The 20,594-nt window shown below is 40.4% G+C and overlaps 1 protein-coding gene across 3 annotated transcripts in view; it reads right to left on the minus strand.

The window, feature by feature from the left end:
• dennd6aa (DENN/MADD domain containing 6Aa) overlaps positions 1-20,594 on the minus strand; it is a 77,013-nt gene that overhangs the window by 10,240 nt on the left and 46,179 nt on the right. For 2 of the 3 annotated variants that reach the window (XM_060910303.1, XM_060910301.1), the window contains 4 exons: positions 9,850-9,972; positions 9,283-9,378; positions 6,113-6,207; positions 987-1,052 (listed from right to left, as the gene is read on the minus strand). In XM_060910303.1, coding sequence (XP_060766286.1) covers positions 987-1,052; positions 6,113-6,207; positions 9,283-9,378; positions 9,850-9,972 — 380 coding nt within the window. The remainder of the gene's footprint in view (positions 1-986; positions 1,053-6,112; positions 6,208-9,282; positions 9,379-9,849; positions 9,973-20,594) is intronic. The other variant, XM_060910302.1, reaches the window with a different exon arrangement.

Below are 20,594 nucleotides of genomic sequence, written 5' to 3' on the forward strand. Positions count from 1 at the left end.
GGATGTGACAACACAGAAAAGAGTCTGTTTTTACTGCTGACGGGAGAGCCCCTGAAGACGCAGTGGCTTAATTTTATTTACTTCAATAATACGCCGTCGAGTCTACCTAAGACGGTGTATGTTTGTCGGAAGCATTTTCCTGAGGAATGTTTCCACAACTTGGGACAGTACAGGGCAGGTTTTGCACATCAACTGTCACTGAAGCCTGGGTCCGTACCAAGCATCCCTGCCGCATCAGCCACAAACACCGAACAAGTAAGTGTATAACTGGTCGTTTTGCCGTGTTTTAAAATCGGTGCGTTAGCCTAGCAATGGCTACATTAGCTGTGCAGCTAACCGCTTCCTGCAGTTAGCCAGGTGATCTGCGCTACAAAACTAAAGAGCATGCAGCATGCTCTGTTAAACTGAGTTTAGTCTGGAAATTGACTGTAACTTATGAGCTTATGTTTGACTATTGCTCCGCAATGCATGTCTTCTGTTGGATAAGCGATATGTTGCTGTAGTTGCTGCTTCTATCCTCTTTGGTTATGGAGTGCGTGTTCAAGCCTAGGGTATTATACGTTCGTAAACTACCACTCCGAACACTCTCACTCTCTGTTCTCTGTGTCACGTTGAGTTTACGAAAGGAGTCCGAGGGAGAACGGGGTTTTGTCTTAGCAGCGTGGCTACAGGCGCTGATAGCAGCAAGTATGTGTGTGTGCAGCTTGGTCAAGCCCCTCCCCCTCCCCCCATGGCCCGCCCCCACCCTCTACCCTTCCCCGCCTCCTGCTTCTCATTAGCAAAACGACGCACTGGGAAAAGCGCTGAAATGGGGCTTTCTCCCAGGAGGCTATATTTACGTGCCAAGGATTAATTTCCAGAAAGGCTGCGGATACAACATCCGGAAGCCTCCACGAGCCTGTTTAAAGCATCAACAAACCACCATGCCATGGGACCTTTAACGATAGTTTCAGCTTTGACAAAGGAAATATGAGTCACATACTCACCTGGTTTGGAATCCAGAGTTTTCAAATTCTTTAATTTCTTCACCTTCATCTGTTTGGCCATTTCTGCTTGGGGGAGTTCAAATCCAGGGATTACTGATATTGCTTAGTAAAAGTATTGCAAAACGTGTAGTTCAGAAATGCAAAAAAAAAAAAAAAAAAAGGCAGCACTGACAGATACAAATGTCCACATGCTGTTGCTCACTTTGATTTAATTCTATTAAAGACTGTATTATCTTCAGTTTTTCACCTTCGCCAAGGACATCATGTTTTCAGCGGAGTTTGTTTTTGCCTGCCTTCAAGTAGGATTGCGCAAAACCAAGCAACCCGATTTCCATGAAACTTGGTGAAAGTGTGTAGGATAAGCAAAAGATGAACGCATCAAAATTTTGCAATGGAGCTGATTAACAGGGTGGATGTACAGATTTGATTTCACTTTCGCCAACGTTGCAAAATATGGCATTTCACCTTGGTAGATGTCTGCGCTCAACAATGCCAGACAACTTAAAATTCAGTAGAAGGCTGTAAAGTTAAATTGACTACTTTGACATTACCCATAATGCTTTGGGCCTGGGGGGTGGGATGACCAAAATATAAGCAAACACACACTGTGTCACACATTGACAGTAATCTTGCGAATTTAAAACCTCCCTAAAACCTTCAAAGAAGTATTAAAACTAACTAAACCAAAGTTTAAAGAAATCTGCAAAGCCTCTTCTGTGGACTTCGAGAAATCAGTCGGTTAAAAAACGTTTGTAAATATCGTATCGAACGCTTTGAACAGCTCTCCTTCAGATGACAGTGAGTCAGCAGCCTTCTTCATCTGTCAACATGGGTGTTCCAACAATGACTAACCCGCAGAAGGTAAAAGGGATAATTTGCACTGTAGTGGGCAATTCCACCATATTGTATTGAGCGAATTTAAGCAGGGGTTTGGGGGCAGCAGCCCCTGTATTATCAATAATAAATAAATAAATAAATTAGTGCTGTCAAGCGATTAAAATATTTAATCACGATTAATGTCGCGACTGTCATAGTTAACTAGCGATTAATCGCAATTTAATCGCACATTTTTGTCACATGAAAAACCATTGTAATTCTCTTATCAGCATAAAAAAGTGAATGGGCTTGCGTTGTACCAATGTTTTTTTTTTTTTTTATTGCAGAGCATAACATGTCTTGTCACAGCCACTGCAAAGTCGGGCTGGAGCCGCCGATGGGAAAACGAAACCTAAGCCGAGCACCGTGGCTCTTTGTCCCGAGGCGCGGGGCTAGCGCGCCCTGCCCGCGCTGGCTCTTCGGGGGAGGGCAGAGGACTCTGGCTGTGCAGGGCGCGGCATTACAGTCTAGCTGCTATCGTTTTTCTAAGCAAAGTCTCTGTTGCAAGTTCCTGGCAGTTTCAAAAGCTTATGAAAAACCTACATCATGTCACAGAGCGTTAATCTCGCGATAAAAAAATTATCGCCGTTAAAATTGAGTGAAGTTAACGCGTTAATAACGCGACATTTTTGACAGCACTAAAATAAATAAATAAATAAATAAAAGCTTATCTTGTTCTATTATATGTCAAAGTCATCAAAACTGGTGTTTGTCTGTGCTTTGGGATTGGTTGTTTGAGGGTGAGGGTTAGCATGACTTTTCACGTATTTTAGCACCTGCTAAAGTGCAGTAGTCCCAGTAAAAGATTGACGGAAGAGCTTAGAAAGATCGATACTGATTACAGAAGAATCCACAGTGAAATGGTTTTTGCTGGGTGCTGGTTACGACGAGAAAGTCGAAAGAAAATACTTAGCGCTTCATGCGTGAGAACACAAGCAAGGAATTCACTCAGTCAAGTAAATACTGTAAACCAGAGTGCGAATTACCCCACCATAATTGGGGGGTACCATCATGGTCCACTATCATATCAATCGCCCCCCCGGTCTTGTCCCGTCTCGTCTATGGAAGTCGGTGTCAGTAACTCAACACAATAACTCTGAACAATAATTTTTAATGTCATTAAGAAGCATGACAAATCATACAGTACTACCACAGAAGAAAAACAGCAGTACAACCTGATAACCTTCTTTGTCAGAACAAACTGGGTATCAACACTACAAATGAGTCACATACAGTATATACACACATGCAGAACAGTCCTGCTGAATGTCTTGCTCTCTTTCGTCCTGCTGTGCCTCTCCTGTCTGCTGGGAACCCATTTTCTTTATTCACATGAACAGTGTATAAAACCTAGCTGCATCTACACTTGTACTGTAATTGTCTGTAGATCTTAGTGCTAATATTTACTACTTACTCTTTTAGCACCAAAAAAAAAAAATGCCTGATGTCTGGCCCTTTTCTTTTCCTCATGTTTGGCCTACTGTCTCTGTGAATAAACTCAAACAGGGTACTCAGATGAAACTATGACTATCTTAAAAATAATACAAAAGGAATGTAAGTAAAAACAATAGAAAACATCCATGTACTAGGCTATTTTGCCTAGGCTAGCCTACTACCTGGCTCTTTTTATGTTGCCCCCAGTCCCCAGAGGTTCTGATTGTAATTTTACATAGGCTTAGCTAGGCCTACATCAGAACTTCTTGTGCCTAATCACACACACATGATGGGCCTATGTGCCAAATGAATTTCAGAAGGGCACAATTTATTCATGATAAAATGAGAATGGAAACATATGGAGTTCTTCTCCTTTGAAATGAGAATCGTTTCTATACCACACTGTAATAAGCTTGATTTAAATAGAGACTTAGCTTATCTTGCTAACTAACGTTGGGAACTAACGTTAACGTCCGTCCACTGTAGCCTTCTGGCCTCAGTGAGTAAGTAATTCAACGTATAAAGATGTGACATGAGCTGAAAGAACAAATCACTTTAATAAATGAAAGTTGTAAAATCACACATTTTCAACAGGCTAAAAGTTGGTTAGCAACTAACATTACCAATGCACGTCTTCTGCTGCAAACCACAGACTGTATAAATTGCTGCAAACCCATGGACTGTATCTGATGAATCAACTGAATACGGTGTGGACTAGAAGCTATTGCTTCTAGCGCAGAGCTTTTCAAAGTGTGGGTCGCGCCTCCCCTAGGGGGCGCCAGAGTTCTTCAGGGGGGGGCGCAACGTGAGGAGAAATAAACCAGAATAAGTTACTATTGTGGACATTTAGCGAACTTCAGCTAGCCTTTACCAGAGACAAAATGGATTGATTTTTGGCACCTAAAGCTACAGTGAGTGAGGAGACAGAGTCTGGGCCAAGCAAAAAAAGAAGGAAGTATGACCACGATTATTTAAAGTTTGGATTTTCATGGACTGGATCTGAAGATGCTCCACTGCCACAGTGTGTTGTCTGCCAAGAGGTGCTAGCTAACGATGCTATGAGATGTTTAAAATGTGTAAAACAAGATGTTTAAAAAAAGCACAGATGTTTAAAATGTGTAAAAAAAAAGATGTTTTAATAAAGCTCATATGTTTTAAATGTGTAAAAAAAGATGTTTTCAAAAAGCACAGATGTTTAAAATGTGTAAAAGAAAAAAAAAATATGTACAACACCCTTTTTTTTTTTAAATACGAATGGAACATTAAGTATAGCAACAACAAAAATTGTAAGGGGGGGGGCGCTGTTGTTTATTTGCTCTCTGCGGGGGGGCGGGGCTGACTCTCCCACACTTTGAAAAGCCCTGCTCTAGCGCTGCGGTGACCAAAAATGGTACGGTCCACAATAGGGGTGTCTGTCTGAAATCGATTTACATTAAAATGTTCCTACAATAAGAATGCCGAATGGGAGTTGGTTTGAATTATATATTCCTTTTCGCAATATCAGAAAAAATATCGGACCCCCCCAAAACTTATATTTTTGTCTCTTTGGGGGGTACTGGGTCTTCATTGGGGGGTATAGTACCCCCCAGTACCCCCCGTAATTCGAACTATGCTGTAAACACAACAGAAATGTCAAGTTTATTTTTTAAGTTGAAGTTGATTTTGATTTCCTTCACTCTGATTTTCCTCGAGCTCATATGCTACCGGATTACGACAATCTTTGGGCTGTTAAAAGAAGCTGTTAGGACTTCTCATCTCATCTCATTATCTCTAGCCGCTTTATCCTGTTCTACAGGGTCGCAGGCAAGCTGGAGCCTATCCCAGCTGACTACGGGCGAAAGGCGGGGTACACCCTGGACAAGTCGCCAGGTCATCACAGGGCTGACACATAGACACAGACAACCATTCACACTCACATTCACACCTACGGTCAATTTAGAGTCACCAGTTAACCTAACCTGCATGTCTTTGGACTGTGGGGGAAACCGGAGCACCCGGAGGAAACCCACGCGGACACGGGGAGAACATGCAAACTCCACACAGAAAGGCCCTTGCCGGCTACGGGGCTCGAACCCGGACCTTCTTGCTGTGAGGCGACAGCGCTAACCACTACACCACCGTGCCGCCCGCTGTTAGGACTTACAGGGTTAAATACTACATTCGATCTACATACAGAAACACTAAAAGCGGAAGTACATGTAAGCTTACTTCCACTGCATTGTTTGTGCTTTGCTTTGGGAGTTGATCCTTCAATAAATTTGTCCTTTTCAATTCTTTGAATTGTCCTTGTTTTTCGCACTTTTTAAAAGACGTTAAGTCTTTCTGATTAGATGCTGGAGTGGAGTCCAAATTTTATATGGAATGGAGAACCCTAGCTGTACAAATATTTGAATTGTGCCAGTTTGGTTGGTATAAACCTGTATTAAGTCCACTTTGATAAGTCAGTAACTAAGAAAAAATACAGACTAAGAAAAAGTGAAGAACCCTATTGAACTTTATTTTTCAAGGAAAAAAAGTGAACATTTTTCAGAACCCTGACCTAGTGTTGCTGACTAAATCAGATGCAGAGTATCTGTGTTCAAGCTGAATCAGTACCTGACTGAATTTGACATTCCACTCCAATCCGCTGACGTATGATACTGATGAACATGACACACACTGAACCCAGTACATTGTTTATTTTAATGCACAACACAACATGGAGTCTCTCTGAGTCAATCTGATTAATGTGAGGAGATCAGGATCAGGGGTCGGCCATATACAAACTGAGAAAAGTGGGATCAGTGAATTTAAAAAACACCCTTGAGATAGGTTACCTGTTTGTTTCATGTCGCCTATGCGGATGATGTGAGGCCAGTGCTGAAGTGTTTTGGCGAAGAAAGGATTTGTTACGCCCAAAATGACAGACGGCCTGAGAAGATAAACACAAATATAAAACATGTAAAAGCCACAGAGTCATAGTGTGTCTATTGTCAAAGTCAAAACAATTTCCATTGATATGGATGCAATAAACTTGACTTTGACTTTGTCAGTTCTATATACACTGTATATAACTTTAGAGCTAGATGTTACACAATCTTATTATATCCACATTCACTGGATATGAGCAATCGCGTGCTCTGATTGGCTACTCTACTACGAGGATATCAGCTCATATACCGTGAGTAGAGAAAAACCGGCGGCACGTGTTGCTGAACCAACCGAGGACGAAATAAAAAAAACTTGACTCGAAAACAAAACCCCAAAAAATAAAGGGGGCAACAAAATATGGAATGAAAGTATTTGATGGCAAGAACATATTTTTTTTAATTTTTCAACAATTATTATTATTAAAATCACATTTTTCCAAATTGCTCCTGTCATTTCGCCAGTTTGTTTACATTCTTCATCTTTAAGCATTAAAATTTGTTGAATTTTTTTTAGACTGGTTCAAAAGCTCAAAGAAGTTTGGAAATCACAGAACTGAAATGTCCAAGAAAGAATTAAATAAATGTCTATTCTATACCTCGGCGCAACAGCGAGACGGCACTTTCGATGACGAAGCAAACCAAAACAAAACATTGGCTGCACGAGCTGACTTCATCGATAGGTTTTTAAGAAGTTTGACTACGCGGAGACGATTTTGTCGGACATTCTGTATAAAGTTTTTATTTAACAAATTTGCAAAAAATAAAAATGCTCCGTTTCTCAAATCCAGTGAATGTGGATAGAATAAAACAGTTATTCCACTCAATCTTGTCGTACATGGATAATAGCCAACTCGGTGTGCATCAGCGCATGGATGACTTGATTTCGTGGAATAACTTAAATTAGCCATCAGGCATTTATCCCTTAAAAAAGCTGTAATAAAAATACTAAATAAAACATATTGGGAATCATTATATATACAGGACACTTTCAATGGAATAAAAATGTGTTCTATTCCCTTCTAGCAGGTTTCACTCATTTGGTTTGAGAGCATGCAATATTGTTTGCATATCGCTTATCCTATGTGTATTACATCACTCTGCCCAATGGAGAATGAGTGTTGAATATGGTTTACGATATTACATGGTTGTCAAGACAACATGACAGCCCACGTCGGAGCTGATCTGAATATCCAATGAGAAAGTTTTCTGCTGCGTATGCACAGAAGCATTTCTTTGTTCGCTGGGAAAGAGAAAGATGCGTTGAACACCCGCAAGACTACCGAAACTTCATCAGATATTCTTCACGCATATTTACTAGAGAAAAACAGGAGTTTTTGGAGTTGGACCATTTTTATTGTTAGAATTTTTATTTTTTACATGTACATTGGATTGATAGAACACTGAATCTGAATAGGCATTGGATATTGGTAAGTTACCCTCCTGTTAAGTTTTTGTAAAATCTATAATTGTTCCGTCAAATGTGTACGTATTATAATAATAATAATAATAATAATAATAATAATGGCTTTTTTCATGGTATATCAGATATATTACATTCAGCTAGCATGATATTGAACTCGTCTTCAACTCGTTCAAGATCATATTCCATTTAGCTAGCATATCTGATATACCACTCAAAGCCAGGCAATATTATTTAAACATCGACCTGGCTTTTTTTTTTAAAAAGATTTTTTTTGGGCTTTTTTCACCTTTATTGGATAGGACAGTGTAGAGACAGGAAATGAGCGGGAGAGAGATGGAGAGGGATCGGGAAATGACCTCGGGTCGGAATCGAACCCGGGTCCCCGGATTTATGGTATGGCGCCTTATCCACCTGAGCCACAATGCCCCCGACCTGGCTTTTTTACTACACAGCATCTAATCTTAGTGAAAGCTATAATGCTTTTCAGATTTTTCAAGTGTAGGTCATATAAAGAATTCTCCTGACACCCAATCATTTTTGTTTAGTGGACTGAAAGCTACTGAACTCGAATGACAAACTTCCAACTTTATTGGTTTTTTTTTAAAATTTAGAACAATTAATGAAATTTAGGGCCATGTGACCCTAAACTCTCTGCTATTTTTTCTGCATCACCACGACCCAATTCAAGATACTACGTCATGCATCATGGTGGTGGTGGGCTTTCCCTGTTCACGTAAGGCATTGTGGGATACAAATTTGAAATGAGAGAAAAATGGAGGACGCGAGTGTGCGAATGAAATGTGAAAGACCGACTACAGTAACGGAAAGCGAGAAGAAAAGACGTTATGTTATATACGAAGGAAAGGAAATGCAGGACCAAACTAATAAATATCAGCAGTCAGCGAGCACCTCGGTGTGATCAGCTGTTTGTTTAGCGACAGAATGATGGAACTGTCAGCGCACAGTCAAAGGTTAACCTGCGCATGCGCACACACACGGACTTCCTCTGTCTGCTTGACTGCGTGAAGCGAGCGATTTCATGCACGTTATTTGCTTTAATCCCCTCAAATTAAATAACGTCCCAGCCACAGAATGGCCTGATATTTGGTGAGATATTACAGAAATATATATATATATATATATATATATATATATATATATATATATATATATATATATATCTCACAATCACCACATTTCAGAGGGAACTAAATTTCACCGATTTTACGAAATCGAAAGGCCGTCTAGCTTTAATACAGTACCTTCACGTACAGATCATCAAAAAATAAAAAGGGCACATATACAGTATATGATCAACTGGAATGCTGGGCTGTAGTCAATAAAGACTTTGTAAATGAAGGACACACTGACTCAGTGAACTCCAATATCAGTCACAAGGCTTGTTATTGCAGTGACAAAGTCTCATTGTTAGTGGAGGACTGTTTCAAACAAAACGGGTCAATCCTGATGAGGGCAAGGACAGGACACAGTGCAGCTTCATCAATATCACCAGATAAACTTAATCAAATCTAGAAAATAAACAGCAAGCTACAACCCAGGGCCTAATTCATTCCTACAGTTTCGATTTAATCTTCAGTTTATGCAACCTTGAGAGTATGATAAAAAGGTATGAAGAAGGTTAAGGGGCACTTACGGAGCTTGGGTTCGAGTCGTATACTCCTTGAACTCACTGTCATGGATGGTGAAGTAGGGTCGGAAGTCACTGCAGTACCGCAGCGGAGCGATACAGCTAATAAGAATCAAAAACAAGAAATGCAACTGGAGTCTCCTTCCAAAAACATATACGGTAAACATCTCCTCACATCAAATGTCACATCAATTACAATTTCACACAGTGTTTTTTGCCCCCCCCCCCGTTGACGTGAAGCATCCGTTCCACAATATGATAAAGTATTAATTTATTCGACTGCATTAATATAAATCTCGCAAATAGAACTTCTATCAGTTATAAAAAAAAAAAATTTAAAAACACTTTCTGACCAATCAGAATCAAGAACAGTGCTGTAGTATAATTTTATCAAATACACTCTTGATTCTCCATGTTGACTGCATAAAAGCTTGCCCTGATTTTTGTTAAAGAACAAAACCGCACATCTTTCGGATCGTGCTGCATCCAAGACACCACTGAATAGGAATAAATGTACTATTACAGCACTGAGGTCATTGTTTGAGCCTTTCGCGAAGCAGATTAAAAACTCACCTGACTAACGCCAGCACTGTATCTGATGACTCCGCCGGGGACGGTGCCATTACGACAAGCGCTTCTCCGAGCAGCACTAGCTCCCACAACATCTGGATGTGAAAGAACACTGGGTAGAAACACCTACAGAACAGACAGAGGAATATTCTGGTCAAGTTTTCTTTTAAAATAAAACCACAAGCCTTTGTGTAGCAGAAAGCCTTTAGACTGGAGTTTTGGTGTTTTTGGTTTAACGCTCTGTATCTAAACTCAATTTGTATTTTTACATCATACAATTTTGTTAGAGGTGGTGGATATGGGAGAAATGTGAGACAATATTTAGGCTTGCGAAATGAGTGCTAAATAAATAAAGTTATTACAATACAAGTACAGTACAATACAATTATTTTTATTCTATCCACAGTCACTGGATATGAGCAATCATGCACTCTGATTGGCTACTCTACTCCCAGGACATCAGCTCATATACCATGAGTAGAGAAAAACAAAATGGTGGAGAATTTTGCTGAACCAACCGAGGACCAAAAAAAAAAAAAACCAACTCTACTCGAAAACAACTCTCCCCCCCCCCCCCCCCCCAAAAAAAAAGTAACAAAACAAAATATGGAATGAAAGTATTTGATGGTAAGAACATATCTTTTTTTATTTTTCAAGAATTATTACTGCATTTTTCACAAATTACTACGGTCATTTCGCTGGTTTGTTTACATTCTAAGTGGAAATGATTTTGTTGGATGTTTTGGATAAAGTTATCAAATTTGCAAAAAATAAAAATGCTCCGTTTCTCAAAATCCAGTGAATGTGGACAGAATAAAATAGTTATTCCACTCAATCTCATCATACATGACTGTCACTACGTTCAGACTGTAACCTGAAACGACCCATATCCGATTTGTTGTGAAATCCGATTTGTTAGGCCGTTCACATTACCAATTATATGAGACTTGTATGCGATCTCCAATATGAACGGAAAACGACCCAAAAGTGTCCCGCATGCGCAAATTGACACGTAATAAGCACATCTACGTAATACGTAAACAAAAAAAAGCGCACTCTTCAAGTTTAATGATTTTTTTGTTTGTTTGTTTGTTTAATTATCTGGTTAGTGTTAAAGTGTGAGGTCGCGTGTGTGTTTTTGTTTCTGAACTGAAATGAAAACGTGTAGCCTGGTAACGAGGGTTGACTCCTAAATGTCTCTCTAATTTCTATATAAGTGCACTACATGTTACTAGGAAGTAACGGATTTTTAAACTCTATATAGTGCACTCGAGTTTCAGTAGGCAGTCACATTTGGGATACGGCCGCTGTATTACCAAACTCTTAATTCAGGCTTAATAATTTGCACGTATTTATTTCGTCATATTAATAAACTTTTTCTACATTTTTATAAATATTTATTTAGATTGTTTATAGCCAGCTGAATTCTGCAGCTTCTCTCAGCGCTGGCTCAAGGTGCAGAAACACCAGTGCAGTTTGCTATGGAGATGAGGCGAGACCTGGCGATGTGGTTTTTGTGGCGGCGGCGGAACTCACACAATAATCTGATTAATGTGGGCAGCAGACTAATGAGACCGAAGGTGTCAAATTACTGGAAATTTCCAGAACAAATCTTATAATCTTGTAATACACAGGATGGTTTAAGTTATAAATCAGTTATAGAAACTGTTTTGTTTAATCAGGCTAACAGATCAACATCCAGGTCCCTACCAAATCCACCATTAGCTTGATCAATTCTATAAAAGCCTATTTAAATTCTGAAAACTGTACAAATGTTGTTTTTCACCAAAGAGGCGGGATTAGCCAACGCAGAATAGTGACGTTTGTCTCTTGTTGATGATGTGCAGGTCGCATGAATGCGACCTGTCCGGTCAGACTGCAGTCGCATGTGAAAATAACGGATATGCATCGGAATTAGGACCACATATCCAAGCGGCCTGGGTCGCATGTGAAAAAAAATCGGATCTGTGTCGTTCAGATTGTCAATAACAAATCGGATACAGGTCGCATACGGGCAAAAAAAAAAAAAAAAAAAAAATCAGATATGGGTCGTTTCAGGGTGCAGTCTGAACGTAGTCTACTAGCCAACTCGGCACTATGCGTCTCGTCAGCTATCAGCTCATGTGCAACTCAATTTTGTGGAATAACAAATATTCTATCCACATTCACTGGATATGAGCAATTGCATGCTCTGATTGGCTACTCTACTACTAGGATATCAGCTCCTATAGCGTGAGAAGAGAAAAACAAAATGGCGGAGCATGTTGCTGAACCAACCGAGGACGAAATAAAAACTCTACCCGAAAACAAAACTCCAAAAATTGTGATCAAGTATTTAAAAGAAACAGAAATAGCTAAATGAATATAGTTGTTTGTTTATTACAGCATTTTTCACAAATTGCTACTGTCATTTCGCCGGTTTGTTTACATTCTAAACAGAAATTATTTTTTGAGACAATTTTGTACATGTTTATTGAATTTGCAAAAAATAAAAATGCTCTGTGTCTCAAAATCCAGTGACTGTGGATAGAATAAAACAGTTATTCCACTCAATCTTGTCATACATGGCTTATAGCCAACTCCGTGCTATGTGCCTCGTCGGCTATCAGCTCACGTACGACTCGATTTCGTGGAATAACTGTTAAACAGACGTATATAAATACACATTATATACCTACAGAACCTGTGTATTACACTGTGCATTGCATCAGGTTCCACCAGGATCACCTTATAGAAACTGACCATCCAGTTTACACCTTGTTCCATTCATCAGGGTGCACAAACTATTGACTTGGCACAATAAAGCACTACTGCTGGTGCATGCGAATATTTTTTTGCTCCAGGAAATAAACTGTATATCCGTGCGCATTATATATGCCATTTTCTTAATGCCATCCTGATTACGTTCTGTTTTTTCCCCCCGAAACACTCAATTCTTCAGAAAGGGAACAGATGGACGTCAGCCTTGGAGACGACAGACCACCCGAGTGCTTCTCCACTTCTGCCCTTCTGCCCTCGCATCTGTCTCTCCATCATGGCAGACATTTGCACTGATAATTCTCATTCAGGTCTATTTTATACACCAGAGGAGAGAAAAGCACCGGATTAAAAGGAGGATCTAACTGACGCTGGGGTTATATTACATAACTTTTATTCGGATTATTTATTTACGGTTAAGCCGAGTCTGTGCATGTTAGCCCTTGTGTGCAGATTTTCTGAGATGACAGCTGGTACAGATATTTCAAGCGTGAGAAGAGGATAAACTAGATCCTTCCCTGCTGCTCGAGCTTTAAGCTAGTTAGAGTGCATTAAATGTGATGCTGATCAAAAAATTTGAGCAAGTACCCTAATTACAGGATGTATACTGGATCAAGCAAAAACGGTGGTGAGTTTTCAGTATTTGAAGACTGCCAGGGGAAGTTCTTTCCACCACCTGGGTGCCTGAGTTCCTGAGAAGAAACTCGACGCAGGTCTTCCTTAGAGCTTGAGTGATGGTGGGTGGAGTCAGCTCGAGCTCCGTGATGCCATCAGAATGAAGAGCTTCATCTTTAAACACTTTTGCTCTATTAACTGCTTTCTAATGGGGTGTTGAGTTGATCGCCTCAGGCGGACAATTTAAGTTACCATGACAACGTGGAGGAGGAGTAAATCTGGGTTCTAGCTGTTAAACCAACTGTCCAGACCTTCACAGGCTTTCATCTAAACGGGGGAACAGGGGCGCTGCGCCCTCTTACTCTCGGCGTGCGCCTCCTTACCGACTCCGTGAAAACATCCCAGCAACACTACGTGACAATGTGTCTGATCATCAAATACGTTATAATTGCTCCAAAAATATTCCAATCATAGTAGATACACCGCCAGACGGTGCAAAAACAATCCGAATTGGCGTTTTCCAGACTGAGGCGCCATGTTGTTTAGTTGTTTACTTGTCGCGGCTGCTCTCGCGAGATTTGACATGGGTTACATACAAGGTCAGCTGAGTTGTAGAGCGAGATTTCTCGAGACTGAATGACCTTTCACCCACCGGCGTGGGAGTTTTTGACAGAAGTAGTTCGCGAGTTGTTTTTGTTGACACTTGGGCATTTAAAGATGTCATCCCGCGGCACGAAACAGAAGAAAGCCAAAGACTGTCCGGGGCAGAAGAAGATTACTTCTTTCTTTTTCAATGTTGACAGACAATTTGTTACAATTTCCCTCTCAGATAGCCTCAGAATGTCCCATTGGAGCATTTTTCAAAGGCTTTGCACGGCGGGGGGGGGACAACCGGCAACATCTCCCCCCCGCTTCACTCCCTCGCCATGGTGAGCGCCCTCATACTAAATTTTTCTAGAAAAAACCCTGCTTCATATTTGTTTGAATTTCATCACCTACTAGTAACAGGACCTCATGCTTTCCTGACTTGCATGTGTTCACTTTGGTTTGTCTAACAAGAAGGCATCTCAAACTCATTTTTTGTTGTTTTTTGGAAAAATCGACAGTAATGAACTGCACAAAAAGTGTAGAAGAGCTAGTGTTTTTATATTGTGGACAGATTTTAAAAAGGGACAGTGTTGAATTTTAATTTCCTATCAAACAGCTTCTCAAAACCATGAGCTGCAGGTTATCCACTATAACTAACCCTGGGATCAGACTACATAAATTCAAACCAGTTTTGGCATGATTTTGTCGTGGAAGACAAATTTCCAGCGTCGGGACCAGATACAGTGTCTTGCTAAAAGTATTCATCCCTCTTGGTATTTGTCCTGTTTTGCTGCATTACCAAAAAACAAAAAAAACAAAAAGAAATCTAGAGTGTGCATAGGTATTCACCCCCTTTCGTATGAAACCCCTAAATAATAGCTGGTCCAACTAATTCACTTTATAAGTCACATAATTAGTTGATTAAGATCCACATGTGTGTAATCAAAGTGTCACATGATCAGTCACGTGATGTCTGTATAAAATCAGCCTGTTCTGGAAGGACCCTGACTCTGCAACACTACTAAGCAAGCAACACGAAAACCAAGGAGCCTCCAAACAGGTCAGAGACAAAGTTGTGGAGAAGTATAGATCAGGGTTGGGTCATAAAGAATATCCCAAACTTTGAATATCCCACAGAGCACCATTAAATCCATTATAGCAAAATGGAAAGAATATGGCACCACTACAAACCTGACAAGAGAAGGCCACCCACCAAAACTCACAGACCGGGCAAGGAGGGCATTGATCAGAGATGCAACAAAGACACCACTGAAGGAGCTGCAAAGATCCACAGCGGAGATGGGAGTATCTGTCCATAGGACCACTTTAAGCCGTACACTCCACAGAGTAGGGCTTTATGGAAGAGTGGCAAGAAAAAAGCCTTTTGCTTAAGAAAACATGTTTGGAGTTTGCCCAACAGCATGTGGCAGACTCCCCAAAGACATGGAAGAAGATTCTCTGGCTAAATGAGACTAAAACTGATCTTTTTGGCCATCATGGGAGACGCCATATGTGGCGCAAACCCAACACCCTGAGAACACCTTTCCTACAGTGAAGCATGGTGGTGGCAGCATCATGCTGTGGGGATATTTTTCAACTGCAGGGACAGGAAAGCTGGTCAGGATTGAAGGAAAGATGGATGGCACTAAATACAGGGCAATTCTGGAGGAAAACCTGTTTGAGTCGGCCACAGGTTTGAAACTGGGATGAAGGTTCATGGTCTAGCAGGACAGTGACCCTAAACATACTACTAAAGCTACACTAGAGTGATTTAAAGGGAAACATTAAAATGTCTTGGAATGGCCTAGTCAAAGCCCAGACCTCAATCCAGTTGAGAATCTGCGGTATAACTTGAAGATTGCTGCACACCAACGCAATCCATCTAACTTGAAGGAGTTGGACCAGTTTTGCCTTGAGGAATGGGCAAAAATCCCAGTGGCTAGATGTGCTAAGCTAATAAAGACATACCCCAAGAGACTTGCAGCTGTAATTGTAGCAAAAGGTGGCTCTTGAAAAACATTGACTTTTGGGGTGGGTGGGTGAATACCTATGCACACTCCAGATTTTCGTTTTTCATCTTAATTATTGTTTGTCACAATTTTAAAAATAAATAAATAAATAAATTCACCTTTAAAGTGGTAGACATGTTGTGTAAATGAAATGGTGCTAACCCTCCAAAAATCCATTTTAATTCCAGCTTGTAATGCGACAAAACAGGACAAACACCAAGGGGGATGAATACTTTTGCAAGACACTGTATAAACAAGCATCGGGAATGATGGAGAAATCTTAATAGTGTGACATAAACAAACATCATCACTGTAGCGTCTGGGACAACTCCTATGATGTCTTCCTTGAGGTCGCCATTCTTGACCCTCCCCCCCCGCCCAACACCACACAAGGACATGAATGATGATTGGTTGGGGTCAAACTTGTAGTGCTGCCAGTCTGCCCACCAAAACATAGCAACAATTTATGGCACTATGATTACCAAATCTGACATGGTGACAGTCACGAAAGACAAAAACATTGTGTAGTCTGATCCAGGCATACTGAATACAAGTCATGCCTTCTCTCTCGAGTCAGAGGTGTCACAGCAACCAGATACAAGCAGAACGTAAACACTGCAGTCATGGAAAGAGCGACACAGCAGTCTTCCCGGACCTGTAGTTTCAACAATTAGCACAAGATGGCAGTATCGGCGATTTTGCTGCTGTAAGAAAACAAAACCAATTTCCCAGCTTGGAATCAAAATAAAAATTTCTCTCTATTTTTTATATATAAATATCAGACGCTCACTGCTCATGGTGTGAAAACTGTGCATGTAGACACTCAAAGTTTCCAAATCCGTCATTGCTTAACTCTTGAATATTTTCTATCGTGAATACTATCATTGATTTCTGCTTTCCAAAGAAATTTCTCTCTCATTAAAGACCTGTTCAGTACTTTGGGAGTAACAGCAGGTTGAAGTTGGTACAGAGTATGCTCTTTGCTCGCGGGACGTCAGGAAACCACCGATGCTTTTTGAATCACAGGAAAGCGGTCAGGCACGCTCTCGCTCTCCCTTTCTTCTGATCGGTTTCCAACTGGATTACTCGTGAATATCAATCAGATAACTCTTATAGGGATGTTCTCTCACTGACTGTCTCTGATGAAGTAGTCAGCAAAATTTTCCATCTGCTAGTTTTGATATTCTGATTCACAGAAGACTTTGAAGTGAGGTTTCATAGCTTAACCTACTTATTTTTTTCAAATCAAACTGATTCATGTAAATAAATATCCATTTTAGAATATAACTGGAGTTGTTTTGATGAAAAATATTGAGATCTTAGTGGTTGGAATGAGATTAAAAAAAAAAAAAACGGAAGTCAGAAACGCGAGTGTCAATTTCAATTCAATGAATTAGAATTGTTTATTGGCTGTGGATCTCACAGTTTTTTTTTCGAGGTTCACCTTGAAAGCTGTGAATATTAATCGAAATAATCATTTTTATTTTTTTCGCGGTCCAAATCCTGCGCTCTGATTGGCTGGCGAGTGGATCCGTATCCCATGGTACGGACCCCAGTTACGGACCTCTGGCGACTCGCTCATTCACAACAACAAACATAGTAGCATTTTGTCAAACATTTATCTTTTTTTATAAGATTTATTTATAAGATTATCAAAAATCTTATAAATATTTGCCAGAATTTCTCAGGAGAATAGCATTAATTTTACAGCATGGATAACGACAGTGTTCACAGCGAAAGCGAGTTTTACTACCCTGAGGAAGAAGAAATAAAAGAAAACATTTCAGGAGAAAGCTAAAAACCTGTAACTTGCTAACGCCGAGCAAAAACATGGCTGAATCCTGAATGACTCCTATTTGTATAAATAGGGGACTACATAGGTGGCAAAATGTTTTTTTCCCTGCCATGGAAGTGCACTTGTATACCGAGGAGGAAGCAATTTGCATTACAGCCGTGAATGAGGATTCAAAATAGCATTAATTTTACATCATGGATAGAGATAACGAGTCTTCACAGCGAAAGCGAGTTTGACTACCCTGAGGAAGACAAAATAAAATAAAATATTTCAGGAGAAAGCTAAAAACCTCTCTAACTTGCTAACACCGAGAAAAAACATGGCAGAATCCTGAATGACTCCTATTTGTATAAAGAGGGGACTACTACATAGGCGGCAAAATTTTTTTTTTCCTGCCATGGAAGTGCACTTGTATACCAAGGATGAAGCCATTTGCATTACAGCTGTGAATGAGGATTCAAAATGGCGGCTCGCCTCAGCTCGGTTTTCCCTTTCGGGCGCTCTCGTTTTCTGTTAGAATTTGGTAAAGAAAAATTAAATACATTACAACCCCGATTCCAAAAAAGTTGGGACAAAGTACAAATTGTAAATAAAAACGGAATGCAATTATGTGGAAGTTTCAAAATTCCATATTTTATTCAGAATAGAACAGATGACATATCAAATGTTTAAACTGAGAAAATGTATCATTTAAAGAGAAAAATTAGGTGATTTTAAATTTCATGACAACAACACATCTCAAAAAAGTTGGGACAAGGCCATGTTTCCCACTGTGAGACATCCCCTTTTCTCTTTACAACAGTCTGTAAACGTCTGGGGACTGAGGAGACAAGTTGCTCAAGTTTAGGGATAGGAATGTTAACCCATTCTTGTCTAATGTAGGATTCTAGTTGCTCAACTGTCTCAGGTCTTTTTTGTCGTACCTTCCGTTTTATGTTGCGCCAAATGTTTTCTATGGGTGAAAGATCTGGACTGCAGGCTGGCCAGTTCAGTACCCGGACCCTTCTTCTACGCAGCCATGATGCTGTAATTGATGCAGTATGTGGTTTGGCATTGTCATGTTGGAAAATGCAAGGTCTTCCCTGAAAGAGACGTCGTCTGGACGGGAGCATATGTTGCTCTAGAACCTGGATATACCTTTCAGCATTGATGGTGTCTTTCCAGATGTGTAAGCTGCCCATGCCACACGCACTAATGCAACCCCATACCATCAGAGATGCAGGCTTCTGAACTGAGCGCTGATAACAACTTGGGTCGTCCTTCTCCTCTTTAGTCCGAATGACACGGCGTCCCTGATTTCCATAAAAGACTTCAAATTTTGATTTGTCTGACCACAGAACAGTTTTCCACTTTGCCACAGTCCATTTTAAATGAGCCTTGGCCCAGAGAAGACGTCTGCACTTCTGGATCACGTTTAGATACGGCTTCTTCTTTGAACTACAGCAGTGGTTCTCAACCGGGGGGGCGCGCCCCCTGGTGGGGCGCGGAGGTACTCCAGGGGGGTCGCGAGTAGGCTTCATGTATGGAGGAAAAAAAAAATCTGGGGCTAACAGGCTATAGTAGCTAAGCAGATGCAACACATTTACCCATGTCAAAATGCAGGACATTGGACTATTACATACAAATCAATACTATTATAAAATCTATCATCAATCTATCATAAAATCTTGTGTGTGTGGCCGCATCAGTCGGGGGAACTGTGATATGTTCCCAAGCCTTGCAGACTTTATCAGTAATGCAGGCACTTCCCACGATTTCTCATCTGTCTTTCAAGCAGCGTCAGAGCACCTGTCGGTAATGAGAAAACAGTTTGCGGCATACTTCACAGAGGATTATCGCTCTTTTGCGTGGGTTCGAGATCCATTTGTGTGTACTGCTGACGAACTTCCAGTTGACATGCAGGAACAGCTTATTGAGCTGAAGAGTGACAGTAGACTTAAGGCAGTCTTCACCTCATGCCCTCTTTCGACATTCTGGGCAGCATTGATGCAGGAGTACCCGCAACTGTGTGACGTAGCCTTGAAACTGCTCATCCCATTCGCATCGACCTACTTGTGTGAGGCAGGATTTTCAAAAATGACTGCGCTCAAAACGAAATATCGCAATCGTGCGCAAATTGAGGATGACTTGAGACTGTGCTTGTCAAACATTTCGCCAAGAATCGAGGATCTTTGTAAGGCAAAGCAGGCTCAGGTCTCGCATTAACGCAAATGCAGATCACAAAGGCACAGTAAAAAGTAAAACCTAAATTCACGCCTGGTCCCAATTCCCAATGATATCAATAGCCAGCTAATGATAAGCCTAATAAAATACCTAATAAAAACACTAATAATAATAATAATAATAATAATAATAATAATATCAACAACCAACAACAGCAATAATAATAATAATAATAATAATAATAATAGGCCTAATAATAATAATAATGCCTGAAAGAACATAAGTCTTGTACTACTGCCAACAGCTTAGTAATGATAATAGGCCATAATAATAATAATAATTATAATAATGCCCGAAAGCAGATTAGAAATGTGGTGCTACTGCCAATTATAACAATAGCCTAATAATGATAATAGGCCTATGTATTTCTATGGAATGGATAATGCTACTACTGCTGCTGCTACTACTACTACTACTAATAATAATAATAATAATAATAATCTAGCCCAGGGCTATCTATCTATCTATCTATCTATCTATCTATCTATCTATCTATCTATCTATCTATCTATCTATCTGTCGATATAAGGTGCTGTAGGTCGGGTGGCGTCACTGCGGGTGAGTGTGTTTGGGGGGGGGGATGGGGGCGGGGCGAGAAGAGGGGCCCCCAACTGCAATGAACCAGCTTTGGTGGGGCCCAGGTTGCAAAAGGTTGAGAACCCCTGAACTACAGTATAGAGTTTTAGCTGGCAACGGCAGATGGCACGGTGAATTGTGTTCACAGATAATGTTCTCCGGAAATATTCCTGAGCCCATTTTGT

Source organism: Neoarius graeffei, chromosome 26 (assembly GCF_027579695.1).
Source record: "Neoarius graeffei isolate fNeoGra1 chromosome 26, fNeoGra1.pri, whole genome shotgun sequence".
NCBI lineage: Eukaryota > Metazoa > Chordata > Actinopteri > Siluriformes > Ariidae > Neoarius > Neoarius graeffei.